The following is a 21,885-nucleotide window of genomic DNA, read 5'->3' on the forward strand; positions in this document are numbered from 1 at the left end:
TGACAATCATAAAAGATAGCCATTATATTACGTATTATGACATGCTGTATTTTTCCTAAAATAAAGAAATCATGTCAAACTGGACGTTTCACCAAGAACACAAAACACAATATACAAGTTATACCATATTTTTGGATTTGTATCTATTCGGACTGAAATACCTATCAGTTTTGGGTAGATTTTTCAATCTCAAGAGAAAAGGACAGTTACTAAATGGTAGAAAAAAGGAAAATACAGTATGTTCTTGTGAAGAGTCTGAAGTTGATAATGTATTGTCTTCTTTTTGTCTCCCCCCCATCCAAATCAAAGTTAATAATTGTCTCTGGATTGACACCAGCCAACTCGTTAATTTTTAATGAATTTCTAAGCAGCTACTCTGTCTATTTTAGAGGCTTCCTGGTCCAGTTTTCCTATAGTTTCAGGCTATACCACAGTATCTTGAATTGATTCTACATTCAGTTTAAATAATTTCTACCACTTGTTGAGATGTCATTCATTCTGATATATTAATTCCCACCTATAGTAGTCTGGAAGGTTTTGGTCCATGGTTTATTCACATCATCATCAACTTCTTCACCATACTCTTCATAGAGTAACAAAAGTCCTGTGCACACATAAGGTTAATACAAGTAAATGTCTGTATGAAGAAACACAAAGTAAAGGCGGCAATGGAGACAAGGTAGACACCATTAGACGGTTTCTTTTAAGGTGAAATATATTTTTTTAAACATTCTTCTTTAGAAGGAGAACATAAAAGAAAACCAGCCAACACGTGTTTCGTCGAGCGGGCAGTGTGTCTGTGACTCTTCATGGCTGAAGATAGCGCAAAAACCTCAGTGACGAGAGACCGGTGATAATTCCAACCCCGTCAGGATGGGTTTGTGGGGTCAACCGTCGTTGTGACCTTGGAGGTCCTAATTGGTGAGTGGAGAGTGGTTGAACCCGCCCGTCTTCCGGTGTCTGCCTGACACAATGGGAAGCAACTGATTTGTACTCCCTTAGGCCTTAAACCGGTTTGCTGTTATGAACTGAATTATCTATTTGGATACATTGCAATTATATTTATAAGCAATGTTTTGTAATTATCTGTAACCGACACTGAACTTCGAAAGTACACGTTTTGCTGTGTGAATTGCCCACAAGGGCGGGATGTTGTTTTAAGAACCATTAATGGACTCACCGTCACATCACAAACCGGGACTCTGTGGCTGCCACTGTAGCAGTATGGGATATTGAGTTTCTTAATGAGCTCAGAATAATTATGTTTAAAATATTGATTTACTCGTAATTTGACACACGGAGCGGTGAGCGGTGAGAGAGCGCGATGTTATTTTGAAATTGTGTAGGGGTGCATCATAATCTCGAGAAGTCAGCACCCACATATTTAGAGGATTTACTAATGTAGTTAGAAGTGTAACCTTAGGCTGGGTGCAATATGTAGTGATGTGTTTATTATTTAGAGACTAATGTTGTGCCATAATCAAAATGTGATGCTGCATAACGTAGAAATGTAATCATATGTGAAATGTTGCGTTAGCAATGATGTGCCTTAATGAAATAATACATGTGCATATTAATGAGTAGATTAACATAGAGTTTAATATGAAAGATATAGTTGCAGGATTAACGTACAAGTGATGAAATGTAATGTCATGTTATGTTAGAAATGTGTTTAAAAGTGCAAAGGCCTGGGACATGCTGAAGCCAGTAAAGGCCTAATTGTGTTTCTCTTTGGTTAGCCTTAGTCGAAAAGGAATTATTTCTCTCGCCTGGGAAAGGCTGTCCTCAGCGAATATTAAATTGTAACTTTGAGTGTTTGCAAAGGATGGTCTCATGTATTCTAGCTTGCAGGTGCAAGGCCATGAGGCTCGTTAGGTAGAAAGGTCCATTGTTTAGAAGTTAGGATGGTGGGTGCGAGTGCAGAGATGCTGCCAAGGAATTTGGGAGTGCAACATTCAGCGGAGAAGGCCTGGGACCCAAGGACACTCCAACAGACGCTTGATGGAGAGGTACCATAGTGGAAAACTCCGTGGAGCTACTCCTGCCAGATGGGCGTACCTCTGGGCGTGTCGGCTGTTTTTGGGGTTTTGTATTAGGGACAGCACCCGAGGGTGGAGAGTCAGTCCGGAGTAGATAGCAGAGAGCAGACAGCAGTCTAGGAGTTAGAAAGTGGGCTTGGGAAAGGCAAGATGTAGATAGTTGTGAACTTAAGGCAGAGTAAGGAGCATCTTAGAATGAGCTCAGTAGTTGAGACTACTAGTTAGAAAGTGAGTGTACTTCTTAGGAGGTTTCACAGCTGACACCTTTTCTCTCACCTGGGAGGTATGTTAAGTAGGGATGTCACCTTTGAGTTAGTGTAGGGACAGTCTAACTAGATTCTTTCCTTTTTGTAAATGCAGACCAGACTTTCAACATTATCGGTAATGTTATGTCGAATGTTGCTTGAATTAACTTTGGTTTGTATTTTGAGTCGATTGAGACTCTTGCGTAGAATTACTTTTGTATTAGTGCCAGTCTATTTCTTGAATCTTTTGTTGAGATGTCGGTATATCCAACTATTTTTGGCTTTGTAATACATCTTCAAAACTTCAGTTCGTAGTCAGTGATGCTTTGAGTCTAATTTGGTTTTGTATTGTAAAGTTGTTTGAACTATGATATAGCGAATCTTCCCTTTACGCTTCTATGACAGGGAATAAGGTTCAGTCGACCAGACCAGGGATTCTAGAGATTGGTAAGAAAAAATCTAGATGAGAATCCCAGCTTCCCCAGTGGTGTAATTAGAACCTATGTCATTGAATATGTGCCCACATGGGAGGGATGTTTCGTACAATGCAGGTGTTTTAAACAGGCATTGTTACCCCGTGGATGTAACTGGGAAATGGAGTCCGGCTATGGATTTAGTGAACGTGACATAACGATCAGCTTGATGGAGCTAGTTCATACTTGTACAGCGCTGTATATACTTTGGTTTGCTCAAAAAGAACAAAATTGTAATTTATTTTAACCACATTATGAGCGTAATATATTCATCAAAGACTGTTCTCACTTGTTGTGAAAAAGAATGTCACATGGTGTTATTTTTTAATATAACTTAATCGAGGTAATGTGGCACCCATACCCGTGAACAAGCAGCATACGCTGCGAAACGCGTCGGGTGATTTTGGCAAAATAAAACTTCACTAAGGAGCAAGAATGGGCCTCAGAGTGTTGTTTACTGATTAATAAACTGTTGGTGGATTTGTTGGGGGTCGGCGAACCCCGCTGTGGCCTGCCGTGATCGAGTAGGCGCTGGTCTTTCCTTCACCGAACTGTTTGTATATATATATATATATATATATATATATATATATATATATATATATATATATATATATATATATATCATCCAAAAGTGCCCCGGAACATGAGAACGCCACTCTGCAAGGATAGGAAACATTCCTTTTATTATTGCACTAAACACGATCACAGCCCCAGTTCATTTTTAAAGCTTCCCAACGCGTTTCATTGCCTCATGCAATTTCTTCAGGGGAAATGGGGAGACACAGCAAAAACCCGGTGCAGTACTTCAAACAATTTTATAGTTTGTGTTTTTTACCCACAATGCACGATTTTTCTGTTACAAACTGCTTGCTGGACTTAGAAGTACTGATTCAAAACCCTTTTCACTCGGGTCCGGTTTTAATGTCCACAATGTTTTTAACCCATCTTTCTTAAAAGTTCATAGCCCTCCAGTGGGTTCCAGGGCTGCTTTCATGTTTTCTTTCGGCAATCCTTAGCACTGGCAGGCTGCTCCATTGACAGCCTGTTAGACCTGGCTTTTAGGCGGTGCATTCTCTGCGGCTCGGAGCCTGCCGCATATAAATCATCCAAAAGTGCCCCGGATCATGAGAACGCCACTCTGCAAGGATAGGAAACATTCCTTTTATTATTGCACTAAACACGATCACAGCCCCAGTTCATTTTTAAAGCTTCCCAACGCGTTTCATTGCCTCATGCAATTTCTTCAGGGGAAATGGGGAGACACAGCAAAAACCCGGTGCAGTACTTCAAACAATTTTATAGTTTGTGTTTTTTACCCACAATGCACGATTTTTCTGTTACAAACTGCTTGCTGGACTTAGAAGTACTGATTCAAAACCCTTTTCACTCGGGTCCGGTTTTAATGTCCACAATGTTTTTAACCCATCTTTCTTAAAAGTTCATAGCCCTCCAGTGGGTTCCAGGGCTGCTTTCATGTTTTCTTTCGGCAATCCTTAGCACTGGCAGGCTGCTCCATTGACAGCCTGTTAGACCTGGCTTTTAGGCGGTGCATTCTCTGCGGCTCGGAGCCTGCCGCATATAAATCATCCAAAAGTGCCCCGGATCATGAGAACGCCACTCTGCAAGGATAAGAAACATTCCTTTTATTATTGCACTAAACACGATCACAGCCCCAGTTCATTTTTAAAGCTTCCCAATGCGTTTCATTGCCTCATGCAATTTCTTCAGGGGAAATGGGGAGACACAGCAAAAACCCGGTGCAGTACTTCAAACAATTTTATAGTTTGTGTTTTTTACCCACAATGCACGATTTTTCTGTTACAAACTGCTTGCTGGACTTAGAAGTACTGATTCAAAACCCTTTTCACTCGGGTCCGGTTTTAATGTCCACAATGTTTTTAACCCATCTTTCTTAAAAGTTCATAGCCCTCCAGTGGGTTCCAGGGCTGCTTTCATGTTTTCTTTCGGCAATCCTTAGCACTGGCAGGCTGCTCCATTGACAGCCTGTTAGACCTGGCTTTTAGGCGGTGCATTCTCTGCGGCTCGGAGCCTGCCGCATATAAATCATCCAAAAGTGCCCCGGATCATGAGAACGCCACTCTGCAAGGATAGGAAACATTCCTTTTATTATTGCACTAAACACGATCACAGCCCCAGTTCATTTTTAAAGCTTCCCAACGCGTTTCATTGCCTCATGCAATTTCTTCAGGGGAAATGGGGAGACACAGCAAAAACCCGGTGCAGTACTTCAAACAATTTTATAGTTTGTGTTTTTTACCCACAATGCACGATTTTTCTGTTACAAACTGCTTGCTGGACTTAGAAGTACTGATTCAAAACCCTTTTCACTCGGGTCCGGTTTTAATGTCCACAATGTTTTTAACCCATCTTTCTTAAAAGTTCATAGCCCTCCAGTGGGTTCCAGGGCTGCTTTCATGTTTTCTTTCGGCAATCCTTAGCACTGGCAGGCTGCTCCATTGACAGCCTGTTAGACCTGGCTTTTAGGCGGTGCATTCTCTGCGGCTCGGAGCCTGCCGCATATAAATCATCCAAAAGTGCCCCGGATCATGAGAACGCCACTCTGCAAGGATAGGAAACATTCCTTTTATTATTGCACTAAACACGATCACAGCCCCAGTTCATTTTTAAAGCTTCCCAACGCGTTTCATTGCCTCATGCAATTTCTTCAGTAAGCAAAATTAATTTCCTTTAAGTAAGGCAAAAGTCCGTTCTGCACGCTGTTTGTTCTCATTAGCAGTGCGTGCTTTGCAAGTGGAAAAGAAGTTTCTCCTGCTGCGGCCCCTTCTCCTTCGAAACGCGTCGGACTGAGACACCTACAAATTAATAATCGCCCTTTACCGTGATAGGAGGAGCACCACCTTCCCCTTCCAATGGATGCGAATTCGAACTGAACTAAGTGTATAAGTTGTGGCAACACTGGTTTTCAAACTAACCGTGACCAAGACAGCGGAGGCTGTCGAAACGCGTTGGTTTTTGCCTTGTCTTTTGACACAATGGATTATAAATAAAACGAACTTGTAGTAAACCTGGTGGATTTCAATTGGATTTTCCCGCGACTCCACGATATCCTCTGACGGAGGAATCCTTGTTTTTGAATATATATATATATATATAAATATATATATATATATTACCTACTGGCGGTCGCCAGTAGGTATATATAGTTAGGATTTTTTCTCTATGGGTTTTTTGAAAATTCTATGTCTAATAACTTTGGCGTTTGTGGACGGAATCGGCTGAAATTTTCAGGAAAATGGCACATTTTGTTTCTGAGCAGCCCTTGAAAATTTGGGGGGGGTTCGTCCAGTGGGGGCCGAGAAAAAAGGGGGGTCCCAAAACGTGTTTTTAACATTGAGTTTTCCATAGGGCGGTTGGCCTCACTTTTAGCCCGAACGGCTGAATGGATTTGCACGAAACTTGGCAAAATTGTAGGGACTGGTAGCCCGATGTGCCTTTTGTAGGTCTCAATATATGTGCTCCAGTGGATTTTGAGAAATTAACGTTTAAAAAAAGATATATATCTGTAACAGCGGACCGGTTAGCGCTCTGGTTCGCGGACTTTTCGCGCAACGGAGCTTTGTGAAGCGAAGCTGATTGGTTCTCCGGCGTCTGTCAACATTCCAAACAGTCCGTAGCGGCCGCCATCTTGTCTCTCGGTAGGATCGAGAGACAAGAGGAGGTCAAAACAAAGGGGGAAATAACTATAAGGGGGCATAGTAGATCCTCGCTGACCCCCTAGGTTTGATGTGGAGGTTTTAAAAGGGCCCCGCGGGGCAAAAAAAAAACAAAATAATAATAATCGAACGGCTGAATGGATTTGCACGAAACTTGGCAAAATATTAGGGACTAGTAGCCCGATGTGCCTTTGCTAGGTCTCAATATATGTGCTCCAGTGGATTTTGAGAAATTAACGTTGAAAAAAAGATATATATCTGTAACAGCGCTCCGCTTCGCGTACTTTTCGCGTTACGGAGCTTTGCGAAGCTGATTGGTTCTCCGGCGTCTGTCAACATTCCAAACAGTCCGTAGCGGCCGCCATCTTGTCCCTCGGTAGGATTGAGAGACAAGAGGAGGCCAAAGCGAAGGGGGAAATGACCATAAGGGGGCATAGTAGATCCTTCCTGACCTCTTAGGTTTGATGTACCATTTTGCCAAGTTTGGTGTAATTCCGTTCAGCCATTCAGGCTGTAGACGTATGTAAATGTCCTATGGAAAATTGCATGGGGAAAACACATTTGAAAGTGTTGAAATTTAGAACCAATTAAAATGTTACTTTGGTTTTGTATTTGTGTGTGATGAAAGTTAATTGGTTATGTATATATGTCAAATGAGAGGAAACCACAGCCATTTTGTGATACTACTGTCTGAGGTACATTTGTGAGGAATTTTTGGTGGTGAATTTCTGGTGTTTGATTTACACAGTACTAACACTTCTGCTACTTTTAAAAAGGTGAGTTGTTAATTTGTAAGGGGAACTATGTTGTACACTTGAAGATAATTTGAAAAATGTTTTCTGTTATTTATTTGCAGTCCTTCTGTTATACTAAATACTTGATGAAGTTAGTTTTATATTATGTATTACTAAAAACGATAAATGAAAGTGATTATTTTTTTCTGCAATTTACAGCAAGCAATTTCAAAATAAAATGGCTCACAATGAAGAGACCGTGGCAATTTCTTTTGAATTGTCCACTACATTGATTGAAATTGAGAGCACCAATAATGAAATATTGTCACAAGGAGGACATGACTTGTATGATTCCATTAGATTGATTGAAATGGACAGCACCAAGAATGAAATATTGTCACAAGGAGATGACTTGAATGATTCCACTACATTGATTGAAATTGAGAGCACCAATAATGAAATATTGTCACAAGGAGGAGATGGCTTGTATGATTCCATTAGATTGATTGAAATGGACAGCACCAATAATGAAATATTGTCACAAGGAGGAGATGACTTGAATGATTCCACTACATTGATTGAAATTGAGAGCACCAATAATGAAATATTGTCACGAGGAGATGACTTGAATGATTCCACTACATTGATTGAAATGGACAGCACCAATAATGAAATATTGTCAGAAGGAGGAGATGACTTGAATGATTTTTTTGATCAATCTCTTGATGGCGAATTTATCGAGTGTTTGGAGACCATAGAGTTACAAGAATCATCATTGCAGACTTTTAATGAGGAGATTCCAGATGAGATGATTGAAGAGGAAATTACTGATGAGGACATGTTACTAGTTGTTTCAAATTTAGAAAATTCTGAAGAATAAATTTATATTTAGAAATCAAAAATTGTTTGAGACATTATTTATTTTTATTTTTAATTTATGAGGTTGTAGCGAAGTGATTGTAGTATAAAATGAGACTTATAGTATAGAGTGCAACATTTTTATGTTACATGGTAAGTTTACTCATATTTACTTCCCTTCTGCCACTATATTATCTCCAATGTGTATTTGACATGTCTTCTTCATCTCCGGCCTCCTTTCTCTCACTGTGTGTCTCCGATGCATCTTATCGCTGGTATTTTGTGTAATTACAGAAGAGAGTAAAATAAAATAGTTCGGAACGTGAAAAGGGGGCAAAGTAGAGTACTCCTCACCCCCTAGGCCTTTTTAGGCGGTCCCAAAAGGATCAGTTTCTGCTTTCCTGAGAGATTATGGTATGAGTTCCATATACCACAATAACTTGCATTACAACATGCAAGATATCTATCTCCTATTACCAACTTTTGGAGATATTCGCGCTAAGCGCGAATATCTCCAAAAAGTAACACCTGCCCTGAGCAGTTCTTAGCCATGTTATCCAATGGGAGGTGGATAACATGGCTAAGAGTATTAGCTCGGTAATGCATGAATATCGCTGAGTTTTTAGCGATATTCATGCATTGCGGCCGTTTATTATCGCATTTGCGATAAACCTTGATAATAGTAAGGTTTATCTTCGATAATTTCTGACGATGCTTAGTGGTAAAAAATTGGTTGGTAAGCATCGTTAGCGATAAATATCGCTTAACTTTGGTAATATGCCCCAACGTCTGTTAACGTTCGATTCGAAGGAAATGAGGAAGTGTTGAAAAACATTGTCTGCGCCATCTTGCCTTTTTTGAAATGCCACACTTTTGTCGTGCACGGCAGCCATTTTAGATGTCTTGACCAGACCCACTCTCTGCACGCTGTCGATTCGTAGCATGGCTCCTCACCCTCGTAAGCATCTCCCCCAGGCACTGGTCACCACCGCTCTCTGTCTTATGCATGGGCAATAAACCTTCCCCCATCTGCGCTGCTCTTCCCTGAGAATCACACTCTGTGCCCGCCCGACACCTCCCTTTCGCCCTATTCACTACCGCACCCTCTGACACTCCTCTTCCTCTGTGTCCGAATGTCCAGGCCGGTCCTAGGCTATCAGCTAGCCCTGCAGATGTAGTTTATGGCCCCAGCTGTAAAGAATCACCCCTCTTCAAAGGAGTTATAGTAGATCAAGGCCCACACCCGATGTGATCCGTCACAGCACACGCGTTCCTACTATCTGAAAACCATCCTGTATTGTGATTGGGGAGGGGACCGAGCCTGAAGCGGAAGATTCCAGGAATGACTCTTTGTACATCAAAGTTTTTACAATTATGTGTCACATTAAAAATATATAGCACTCCAACAAAGTAGTAGGAATATAAAACTTTAATAACATATAAATATATACAACAAAACAAAAACAGTAAAAACATTTAAACAACGAAGAGACCGTGGCAATTTCTTTTTAATTATCCAATAGATTTATTGAAATTGACAGCACCAATAATGAAATATTCTTGTCAGTAGCGGTCTGTTGTGCGAATAGTTCCAAGGCAGCAGAACGCGCTGAAATCTAGATGGCACGAAAGTGATGTCTAGTAAGTTGCCGCCCAGCAAAAAACGGCGTGGGGCGCCGCGGGGGTGAGTGAGTCCAGTAGGCACCACAGCTATTCTTACCGGCATTGCAGAATTACTGCTGGGGACAATGCCTGTGCTGTAGCAGGGTCACAGCAGAAACAAAAAGGATTCTGTTGAAGATGTTGTTGGTTTTCAATTTGAAAACAGTTCTGGTGTCAACTGCTATGCTAATGTAGTGGTTAATGTTTTGTTTTCTCTAGAAAATGTAAAAGAGGGGGAGGCAGTCCAAAGTTCCGTTAAAAGGGCAAAGGAAAGGATCGGTGGTTTGAACTATCAGTCAAAAAGGGGAGGGGGTGCAATAATTTTTCCTACCGGGTCACACTGTGCTTTCACCGGAAGTAAGGTCTGCAGGATTGTAGTAATTCAAAGTGAGGCTGGCGCCAGCATGGGAGCGCCGACGTCCCGCGGATACAGTTTCGTCACTCCACGGGCGATCATGGCAGTCATTCCCCATCGGGGGTCGGAGACTCCCGCGGCTCCTCTAGAATCTTCAAGGTCGTGGAGGACTACGGTGGTGGAGTCAACCAGTGACCGGGCCATTTCTTTATGTTGGGCCCGCTCTTGCCAGGTCGACCGCCATTTTGAGAGTTCGGCAGCTACCGGCGATCGCGGGGTCACATGAGCGGACGGGCTCCACCCTGCCGGGCGAGACGTTGCAGCATGGCCACAGTGGAAGAACCGTTATCTAGGTCGTTCCGAAACTGTGCAGCACTGTAGTTGTTAGGATGCCACCGCCTGGAGCGCTGAGGGTGCAGCTGGGAAGCCTCCACCTGGGGAGGCGGGAGAGGCCTGTTCGCACCGTCTCTCCCTCCCAGTGCACCCCACGGCGTCTCGCTTGAGATTTGTTATGGCCGGACCAGGCGATGAGGACGAGGGGGGGGTCGGAGGCATGTGCAAGACATCCCCCTCCAGTGTTGTCGCAGCCATTATAAAAGAAAGAAGTGTCCCGTCCGTCTTCGGGCCGGGCTTCCGGTGGATGTCGGCCGGACGCCCCTGGCTCTGGCCCCATGAACGGGTTTCTTGGTTTATCGGCTGCAGCCGGATCCCGTCGGCCTCGGCCCCCCGACCGTTGGTGGTCGGACCGGAAGAGCATGTGGCGGGACTACCTGCAACTCTCAAGGGCCACCGCGGCCGGACTGGGAGAGAGAGGGGAGGGTCGAGGAGACATTCCCCCCCCCTGCAACTGTTCAGCGTTGTAAAGGCAATCCCCTGGCCGGGTCCCGCTGGTCTCGGCCTCTCCTCCGGCTACACCCTACGTTAGGATCTCCTGGCCGAGGCGTGGCAGCAGGACCTGCCTTATATGGGCTGCTCCCGGCTGGGCGTAGCCGGAACCCTGCCCCACCTTGGAAGTTTCCAGAGTGGGGGTGGATGTTCTACTGACTTGCATTTTCCCTAGTCTATCGATTTTTTTGGCGTGGCAGGCGGTGGGACAGCGAGGGGTGATTTGGTTTCTCTTACTGTTTTTCTGGTCTCTCACCACTGGCATATTTTAACGTTTTCTTGTTTCTAGGACATTAATAGGTTTTATCATTACGTTATGTTATCGTTTCTTTGTTCGTTGTTTAATAAAAGTTCATGTTCATCAGTGGCCTACTGATTTTCGTTTTCCTATTTTTTTCTTTCCAGGTTGTTTCATGGTAAAGTTTCTGTTAACAGGATACAGTGATCACTTCGTTATTATTGCATATGTCCTTTTCACTAGGGGTGCTCTCTGGTCGGGCCAGATGACGTATCTCTAGTAAATGGTCCGGGTGAAAAAGGTGCATCAATCAGTGGGGAGTAGATAGGCATGACAGATTACAACGGGGGAGAACGGTCCGCATCACGTACCCTTTCACTACTTGCAAAGATTTTCCTACGTTTATTTGCAAACAGGGAATACCTCCAAAAAGAACTAATTCCCAAACAGTCAATGTTCGGACAATCAATCAATCAATGAGGAATGAAATAGGTACGACGTGTTAAAGGCTTGCGTTACCTACCCTTCACTATCTGCAAAGGGAGATAGAATATTCCTATTCTTCCTCGTTTGCAGGTAGAGAAGATCGTTAAGAGAATTAACTTCGAACAATTCAATGCTCGATTGAAACAATCAACAAGGGGTACTGTGAACACAAATGAACGCCGCTTATATACATACGCATTGCTATTTTCAACAGGTTGTTCCTAATGTTTCTATTTTAGCGAGGTCAAAAGAGATCCCATTAGTGGCCTACTGATTTTGCTCGATTCCTTTTGTTTTTTTACACGATTTTTCGCTATCTGCAAAGACTAAACAGAGTATTGCGACTCTGTGCTTGTTTGTAAATAGAGAATGAACCAAAGAGAACAATCAATCAAATGGAGAGAGAAGCAGGCACGACGGATTACAAAGGGGGAAAGGGCTGCGTTAACTACCCTTCACTATCTGCAAAGAGAGAGTACTCCTAATAGAAATGAGGGGTGGGGGGCAGCAATCAAAGCAGATCAGTGTGCATAAACACGAAAAAAAAAATTCTTACCACGTACTTGACATTCGACAGCTTATGATATTTGCTATTAAAAAACCATTGAAATTCACTGAAAAAACCATAGGTTATAGACCATATATAGTTAGGAATTAGCATTTACAAAACCTTGAAAATTCACTGAAAAAACCATAGGTTATAGACCATATATAGTTAGGAATTAGCATTTAAAAAACCTTATTTTACTCACACAAAACCATTGAAATTCCATATATAGTTAGTTGCACTAACTATATATTGCGCACCCGCAATCCACTGCTGATGATGTCACATATTACATCATTCATGACATGGTCAGTGACATCACTGATGACATCACTGATGACATCTCAAATGACATCACTGATGACATCTCACTTGACATCAATGATCACATCACTGATGATATCATTCATGTGACAATACAATGCATCTCCTCACATTTTAATATAACCTCTGTTTCACCCAGTGTTAAAAACAGAGTATAATTTTTGAAACCATTGACACACCAATACTAGTTACTACATACGTACTCACTGATTCCTACGTCTACACACACATTCACTCATTCACCCATACAATCATTCATACATACAATCACTCATGTTTACAACACAATCATATGCACTCATACACCTATACAGACACTCACACTCTGCCACTCATCCATGGAGTTACTCACACACCTAGTCAGTCCTGTAAAGAATCAATCACACTTCCATTTTCTACTCTATACAGTTAAACATAGAGCACCTTACGTTTTCAACCATATACTAACACATACTTACTCTCTTATACAATCATTGATACAAGTACACATTGATCTGTACAGAGTCACACACCTCCCATCCAGCCACACACACACTCAGTCTCCCATGCAAATACTTGGGCAATCAATCAATAACCCATATAGTTACTCATATAGCTACTGATCAACACATGCAGCAGTTTACAGAACAACAGACATAATGATGCACAAATTAAGACAGTTTAGTCACTAACCCATGCACTCAGTGAGACACATTTAATCACTCACTCATACATTCAGTCATGCACCTACTAAATCCTTCGTCCAGACACTTATAAATCCACTCATTCTTCAATATGTAAGACATATTTTAACTTTACAGAAACATAGTCACTGGATGTTGTCATCAGTGATGTCATCAGTGATGTCATTTGAGATGTCATCAGTGATGTCATCAGTGATGTCACTGACCATGTCATGAATGATGTAATATGTGACATCATCAGCAGTGGATTGCGGGTGCGCAATATATAGTTAGTGCAACTAACTATATATGGAATTTCAATGGTTTTGTGTGAGTAAAATAAGGTTTTTTAAATGCTAATTCCTAACTATATATGGTCTATAACCTATGGTTTTTTCAGTGAATTTTCAAGGTTTTGTAAATGCTAATTCCTAACTATATATGGTCTATAACCTATGGTTTTTTCAGTGAATATATATATATATATAAATATTTTTTACATCGATATTTTTTAGTCGCCATTTTTGTACTTACCTGTTTAAGGATAGGGAGTCTATATTTTTGTAGTCTATATTTTTACATAAATATTTTTTACATCGATATTTGTGACATCAATGTTGTGTCAGTGAACCAAGTTTAACACCGTCCCTGATCCTGCATAGGCGCTTTATCTGGTAGGAAAGTGTTGACAGGACCTTGTTTAATGAAAACAATGACACACCACAGCAGCAATACAAAACAACAACACAAATACAAAAATACATCGTACTGCACAATCAAGGACAGAATAGTGAGAGACCGGGGGCAAGGGCACAACAAGGGCACAGGGCACAACCTCCCACTACTCATACGGAAAAGTTACAATACATTCAATGAAAGAACTAAGAAGCTTGGAAATAAAAAAATATCAAAACTGTGCAATTGTCTTTTTGAAAGAAACGGAAAGAACCCATGTTGAGACGAGTGCGATTATATTGTGATAAAGGTCGTGTAAGTAATGCAGCATGGGCTTTTTCTACTGCAATATTATCCAGTCTAACCACATTGTTCCCTAACTTCTCAACAGAGGAGGCTATTGGAGGCTTTGTTGGGTTCCACGTGTTTAGCCATGAGAAGGCTGCGTTTGCCCTCTGCTCTGGATTCAAAGCAACTGGCTGTCACACTGAGCATGTACGTACAGAAGCGATTGTATCCGGTTGGGTTTCCAAACATAAATCTGATCAAATCAATTTCCTCTAAATCCTAACCTCACAAAAGTTTCAAAAATGTGTGGTTCGCAGAGGGTTGCAGTTTTTTTCAAGGTCGGGTGAATTATTCTGTTTGGTTTATGACAGTATGAGTTAACTGAGTAGAAAAGTCCAGTGTTGGAAATGGAACACATTTAATCCTAGAACCCTTAATTTGGGGTAAGGGATTTGTGGCCTAAAGGGAGTGGAGTAAAGGGGAGGGAACCATGAGCATTTGTTCAATTGCAGTCAGACTACAAACTAACACCAAAGAAAATTGGAAACATAGAAAAATGGTAGCTAAGCTATTCTATTTTAATTAACTAGCCACAGAGCCTGCATATAACATTAGCTCAGTGAGTTAATGCCCCAGAGAGTTATCTTGCAGAGTATCACATGGTAAGATAATGCTTGTGGGCAATGCACATGTGGACTTATCATTTCTAACCATAGCTCTGAATTATTAAATAGCTCACAGGACTGAGAACTCAGTTACAGTTTGTTACATGTATTGTGTAGGTTACAAATCTCTATTTTATGTAAGGAGCTCAGGGTAGTAATGCTTCTGTTGCAAAGATCTGTATTTGGACTACAGGCCACAAGTACCAAAAAAGTAAAATAGCTCAGTGAGTATGCTTTTGCTGCAAAGACCTGCAAGGCATAATTTTTTAGGTCAAGCCTACAGCGCATGCGCTGCAGGATGATCTGTTGTATGTACTTTGTGGGGTTTGACTCCTCCCATCACTTTGGACTGGTTTTAGTCTGTGTCATAAAAAAATCATAGCCTGCAAATGGCTAATGGCTAGTGCATGTCACACCTTTTATCAAAAGTTAACTCCCAAGGAGCATTGCAGAGGGAGTGAGCAGCGGCTGCTGCAGCGGGACACAAGCTTTGCTCCAACAGCTCTTCTCTCAATGAGTAAGTATTTTTCTGGCTGGAGCACCAGCTCTCACGCTTTGAGTCACTGTTGGTTTCTGGCCTTAACAACAAGTTGTTTATATCTCTCTGCAATATGTCTACACAACGAGAGATGCTGCAGAGTACTGTAATTTTGCACTACTTACTCAGCTTTTAAGAGCTTTTTAGGCATGGGAAGATTAAGCAAGCGTTTACATGTTTAAGCCACACCCTTATTACACGGGCCGTGCTGCATTTAGAGAACTCCCCTTCCTGCTGCCACTTTTATCATCCATTTTAAAGCTCTGATTAGAGTTAAGAATATATAAAGGATTCCAATCATTATCTACATGGAGTTCTAAGGAGGGGGAGGGGGCAGTCTTTATTTTATCCGATCGTAGGCTTCCTTGGAAAGCACATGATGAGAATGTATTTCCTCCTCGTATCACCTCTGTGTCCTTGTCACTGAGCCTGAACCAGCTTTATGGTTCCCACTAATAATCGTCAGTAACAACCTTGCTTTTCTCTCCATGTCTTTGGACTCTACCCATATTTAATATTTGGAAAACTGTATCTAAATTCCATACGCAAAAGCAATCAATGAGACTGCACGTCTGTATTGATTAGCAAGCTGTGGGCGGTACCAGAAGGGCCCCCCTGGCAGGACTGATCAATAATGTCTGCAATTGGTTATTTAACAAAAAAGATCGGCTCAACGATAAACAACCCTTCCCCCCAATCGAAAGTAGATCTCAAAACTGACCGCCCAACCGCATGTGGGCTGCCTTATTCTTCACGCTGCTGCTGGAGAAGGGGATCCCTTAGAAGGCTACCACGGTGGCTACGTCTCTGGCACGGGCACATAGCGCTTGCTCTCCTGGAGGAGGAACAAGAGCACAAGGCCCCGTTAGCGGACAGTGAGCAGCTAGAAAAGGGCAAAGGCATGGTCAGGTCAGTGGCGGGGTACGTGTTAAGTTTTCATTGCCAGGCCGAGGCAGGGCGGCGGCATTTCAGGTGCTGGCAGGGGCCCTTGAGCTACCACACGGCGGAAGTAACAGAATGATGGGTCGTGTTCATCTTAGGCCAAGGGCAGGTAGACAGGTGAACACGCGCAGCAGCGTGTGAGTTGCCAGAGGGTACCCTAGTGATGGTGTCTCTGTTATTAGTTGATCGCAGAGCAGGGACCCGGCAACAGCTTGAGAGTTTTGAAAAGGCAGCACAATAACCCTCAGGCCACCTGCTTCTGAATTTCAACTGATTTCGGTTCCCAAGCACAGATTTCATGCAGTAATGTAATTTGGAATGTCCTGGTGATTCTGCACAGATATCTCTTATCCACCAGTATTTAGCTGATAATACTCAGTTATATAAAAAAATATACACGTTTCTCCTGCTCTTCTGCCTAGACTACGAACACATACAATTCAAGTTCCTGTATCTTGCCATGTATAATCTATTTCCTACTTTTATCAGTTATTTTTTCCAAAATTCAAAAAGGGTCATGCTGACAGCCGTATTTTTTTGGCAGCTTAGCTGAAGTACTCTTCCACATATTTTACATTCTTTCAAGGCCACTATGCTTTTTGGAACTCAGGAGTTGGCCTAACGGCTAGGGCGCTCGACCTCTAACCTGGGGATCTGGGTTCGAGTCTCGGTAATGACGCTAAATATCCTGTGATTCTGGGCAAATCACGTAGGGCCATATGTATCAAGCCGTTTGTGAATCGCAAAGGCTAAAAATCGCAGAATTTTGGCCTTTGCGAATCGCAAACGGCCTTTTTGCATGTTTTGGTATGTATGTAACATTCGCAAAATAAGGAATAGCAAATATTTGCGATTCCTTATTTTGCCATAGCATTTAAGGAATCGCAATTTTGCGATTCCTTAAATGCTATGTATGTACCATTTTTGGGTTGCGAATTATAATTAAGAATTCGCAAATTACCACCAACTTGTAGTTGATGGTAACTTGCGAATTCTTCCAAAAATGCATATTTTGGCATTTTTTAAAGTGGCATGTGATGCACTCACATGCCCATAGGGCATGTATGTGCGCCATATGCACACACATGTACATTTCAGGGGTGCAGCAGGGTGTCTTTGAGACACCCCTGCACCCTTGAAATAATTCTCAAATTGCGATTAGCAAATTGCGAATTCGCAATTTGAGAATTATTTCGCAATCATTCCTATGGGCCTCCTGGCCCATAGGAATGCATTGGAAATTATTCCTTAATTGCGAATTCGCAAAATGCGAATTCGCAAATAAGGAAGATTAAGGAATCGGTAAAAAATAGCGATTTTCTTCATACATACCATTTTGCAATTCCTAAATAGCGATTCCTTAAAAATCGCTATTTAGGAATCGCAAAATAGTTTGTTGATACATATGTCCCTTACTCTCCCCGTGCCTAACAAAAATGAATGTGTGTCCGTCTTCATGTAACGTAACTGGTGCTATTTAAAGCGCTCTGATACCCGATTCGGGTCAAGTTTGCGATATATGAAACTCTGCAAAATAAATAAATAAACTTGCCTGCCTAATGCACTTGTCAGTGGTCTGTAGATGCATTCTAGAATTACAGTACAACCTCAGTGTTTATTTAGGCTAGTAGCCTCTCAAAAAGGAGAGTCAATGGCATAATCTCCCCAACATCTATGCCCAGCTGCCAGTACCTGAAGAAACTTCTTTGGTACTAAGAATTAGCTGTGATGTCATGTAAAGTGCGATGGTCTGAGAGCGCAGGGTGCAATAGGGTTGGCAGGTAGCTAAGAGCGCAGGCCGTGCTGTGTTAGGAGCAATGAGGACAACTGGCGGGAAACATGAGGACTTGTTTAAACTTACAATGTGTTTCATTAGAGAACCGATAGTAACATTTTGTACATGTATAAGGTGCATTGAAGTGTTCGACCTATTTCTTCACTTGTTTTATGCACTGGCAAAACTTTCTCACTTGACATCTTTGCCTCTTGAATGCAGTGTATGCTCAATTTCTAGTTTGTTTCCCTTTCTGGGTTTATGCAGTGGATAGATATGTCTTGCTCTTTAGCATTGTCTGCTTCCCATATACAAGTGTACCCAAAAAACTACTGTGTACCCAAAAACTGTCAGTTGGACTAGTTCGAAAAAATGTGAGAGCATAGTCCAGACTGGATTCATTGATAGCACTTTTCCTGCTATTTATTTTAAGGAGGGTGTGCCTTTCAGTGTAGTGAAACATAGATTTCTCACACCACAGTAGGAACACTGAGGACTAGTATAATAACTAGTGCAGGTGAAGGAGAGTTCTAACATTTCTCCTTCCACAAGTGCCAGACACAGTTCCCAGTAACAAACATGTGAGGGACGAGTGCTATGCATTCCGAGATTTGATTCTAGCTATGTACACATGCAGAATTTTCAGGGAAACGCGATACACATTTTATTCAATTTATCAAATAAGAACATCTGATCATGGGAATTAATCCCATTAACACTATTCTCAATGTGTAGGTAAACGTTTGTTTATAACTTGGACTATCACTGATCAATAGAGACATACCTCATCTTGGATCTTATACTGCAAACATTGGGTACCCTGATCTGTAATGGAAACCTTCCCTATGCAAAAAGATGTTTCTCTGTATCATTTGGTTTACAACCTCAAAGAATTCCCAGGATAATGTGCTTCATAGCTAAAAGCGTATAAGGTCCCAAAGGCAAGACCTATTGCATTGCAAATGTTTGATATTTATTCCCTCCTGGTTTTAAGGCAATCTTTTGTTGGAAAGGAAAAAAGATGGGAGTAGACAGTAATGTAAAGTCAAGAGATCAAGTATATTTACAGTGGAGAGTGACTTGAGAAAAGTCATGGACTGAAAGTCAGTATGGTGTGTGTGACTGGTCGTGCTTAAGTGAGTTAGAAAGAAGAATCAATATTGTGACAAAAGGTAGGCATTAGTCTTTGAGAATAGTTTCTTCGTTCATGGATTCCACCAAGAGTGTGTCAGAATGGGACTGAGAGCATGTTTCAGTGTTACAAAATCTCAGATTGGACAACTCAGTGTAGTAACCAGCTAAGCAGACTATATCATATGAAAAACCGTAAAGGGGCGTACAGAGCTGTCAAAGCTGCAAGAATGCTGGAAACCACAAAACTGCAAGTCTGTCTCTCACACTTCATCATGCAACACACTGCTACTTGCTGTGTTCCACAACCGAATAATCGTACCTCACACACAACATGGAAACACCTCTCACATAGGATCAAAACAAAAATATCTCCTTTTCTGCCGCATACTCTAGACAGTGTAATGTGCTGCTCATGTAGCCAAGCGCTTCAGCGCCCCACACAGGGGTAGTAAGAGCTATATAAATACTGAAACAAAATACAATACATTGTATTGTGATCACTACGCAGGTGCTTGAAGGATAGTGAAAAAATGTATTGATAGTAAAACGAATTCTCTAAAGAGAGAGTTTGTTATGTTTTCTGAAATTTTAGTCTAGTGTGGAAAGCAGTTGGTTGTGAGTCTAGGGGGGGGAAACATCCTTTACCACGCGGATTTTACTCCACGTGGCCTTTACAACGCGTCCGTTACAACGCAAGTCGTGACCACGACTTGCGCTGGAGGGCGCTAGAGGATTAAAAATAGTATATTTACTATTCCAACACCTTCCCTAGTGTCCACGGGGACTGGTGTTAGAATAGTAAATTATACTATTCGAAATCCGCGCCCCCAACGCAAGTCGTGGTAACGACTTGCGTTGTAAGGAACGCGTTGTAAAGGAATGCGTTGTGACGGTACGCGTCGTACCATCATACATCCGTCTAGGGGATCAGAGTCATAATCTTAGCTTCCCCATGGGTGGTATATGAGGGCTGTATTGTCAGTCTATATAGTATGACTGACTGACTGAGGGTAGTTTATAGAGCGCACTTATGTCAAGGTGTCTTGGCGCTAGTTAGAGTGATCTGGTAGTCGCACTATGATTAGCTTTGCATAAAGAGCCTGGTTTTAATGCCTTTCCTGAAGATGGTACATGAGGGCTGAAGTCGCAGTGAGACGGGGAAGGAGTTCCATAATTTGGCTGCTAGGAATGAAAAGCGTTTCCCTCCCCAACTGACCCTTTTCATCCTGGGAGGAAGAACCAACCCAGTGTCCATAGACCTTAAACAGCGCGATGGGATGTATCGGGGAATAATGAGTGTATATAGTCTCGCCTCGACGAAGAAACTGCCTGCCTGTACTATTGGTGAGGTACGAATGCGGCCAGTGGGGGAGGGGTCCGCGAGTTAGACTAGTGGCCCTCCCTGCTGCCGAGCCCTTTCTGAGGATCTTGCTCTCGGCTGAGGGATCAGCTGACACTGCTGCTTGCTGTGCGCCACTCAAATGCGCGAAAATCACCCCCATATCTGTGGCAGCCCTGTTTTAAATGTTGATCAGGGAGCTACCGCCTGTGCAGTCGGTCGGATGCCAGTGCCCCAGGGCTTGGGACGTGGCTCCACACTGCTCAACCGAGACCATAAACCTGCTGAGGCCCAAAACTGCCAGACACCCAGCAATACCAAAGGAGGGGAGATAACAGGCTGCCGGGCCCCGCCGCAACACATCCAACCAGGACCCTAGAGACACCAAAAGGAGGTAAGGCTCCACAGGTCACACAGGGGGGCACAGGAGGCAATCATCTTAAAATCGGACTACAGGATGCCGCCAGGTTAACAGCAACAAGAAGGAGGGGTGCAACAATACAAAGACACAACAATATAAAGAGTCTCCATGACCCAGCACAATTCTGGTATACGCCGGGAGGCACCTAAACAACGCAACCATGGCAGAAAGGTCACCCACCTGGTCCTTTTCCCTGCTTACTTCCCTCGACAGAAGAGACCTAGCTACTTTTGTATGATGCCCGGTGGTACTATCTCACGAGCTATAGGGGAGATTGACTTTGTACTCCCTACTTTGACTATCACCTACCCAGCCGGACTTCGGGCAAACACTCCCGCGTCTCTCCTGACCTTATCTTCCCCCTCTCCCTTCTCTCAACCCTCTCCCCTCTCCGCTCCTACTCTTTCCAGCTTCCGTCCTCTGCCCTCACCTGCCCCTGCCCTTTGTCCCCACCCTGTTTTTCTGTGAACCTCTTCCCTCAACACTTGAGACCGAACTATTTTGTCTGATGCCCAATGGAGCTACCTGGTTTAGCTATAGGGGAGATGGGCCGTGGATTCCCTCCTTGGTCGTCACCTACCCAGTCGGTTTTTAGACAGACTTCCTTTCGTCTCTAAGGTTGTCTCTTCCCTTATCCTCACTTTCTCACCTCCCCTACCCCTCACTACTTTTTTCTCTCCTTTTTCTCCTCTCCTAATGCATTGCTGATTGTTTGTTGTAATGTGTAACTGTTGTTCTTTTTCTGTTATATTCTTGAACCACATTGTTGCACTTCCTTTCGTCTCTCCTGCCGTCTCCTCCTGCATCCTTCCACTATCTATGTCTCTCCTTCTCTCCCCTCTCAATGTATTGAGACTGAACTATTTTGTCTGATGCCCGATGGAGCTACCTGGTTTAGCTATA

General features: G+C 42.6%; 1 protein-coding gene across 1 annotated transcript in view; it reads left to right on the top strand.

Moving 5' to 3' along the window:
- LOC144798120 (intelectin-1b-like) overlaps positions 1-21,885 on the top strand; it is a 113,272-nt gene that overhangs the window by 49,979 nt on the left and 41,408 nt on the right. Inside the window, exon 7 of the mRNA XM_078668878.1 lies at positions 14,273-14,376. Coding sequence (XP_078525004.1) covers positions 14,273-14,376 — 104 coding nt within the window. The remainder of the gene's footprint in view (positions 1-14,272; positions 14,377-21,885) is intronic.

The sequence above is a fragment of the Lissotriton helveticus genome, chromosome 12, assembly GCF_964261635.1.
Source record: "Lissotriton helveticus chromosome 12, aLisHel1.1, whole genome shotgun sequence".
Classification (NCBI taxonomy): domain Eukaryota; kingdom Metazoa; phylum Chordata; class Amphibia; order Caudata; family Salamandridae; genus Lissotriton; species Lissotriton helveticus.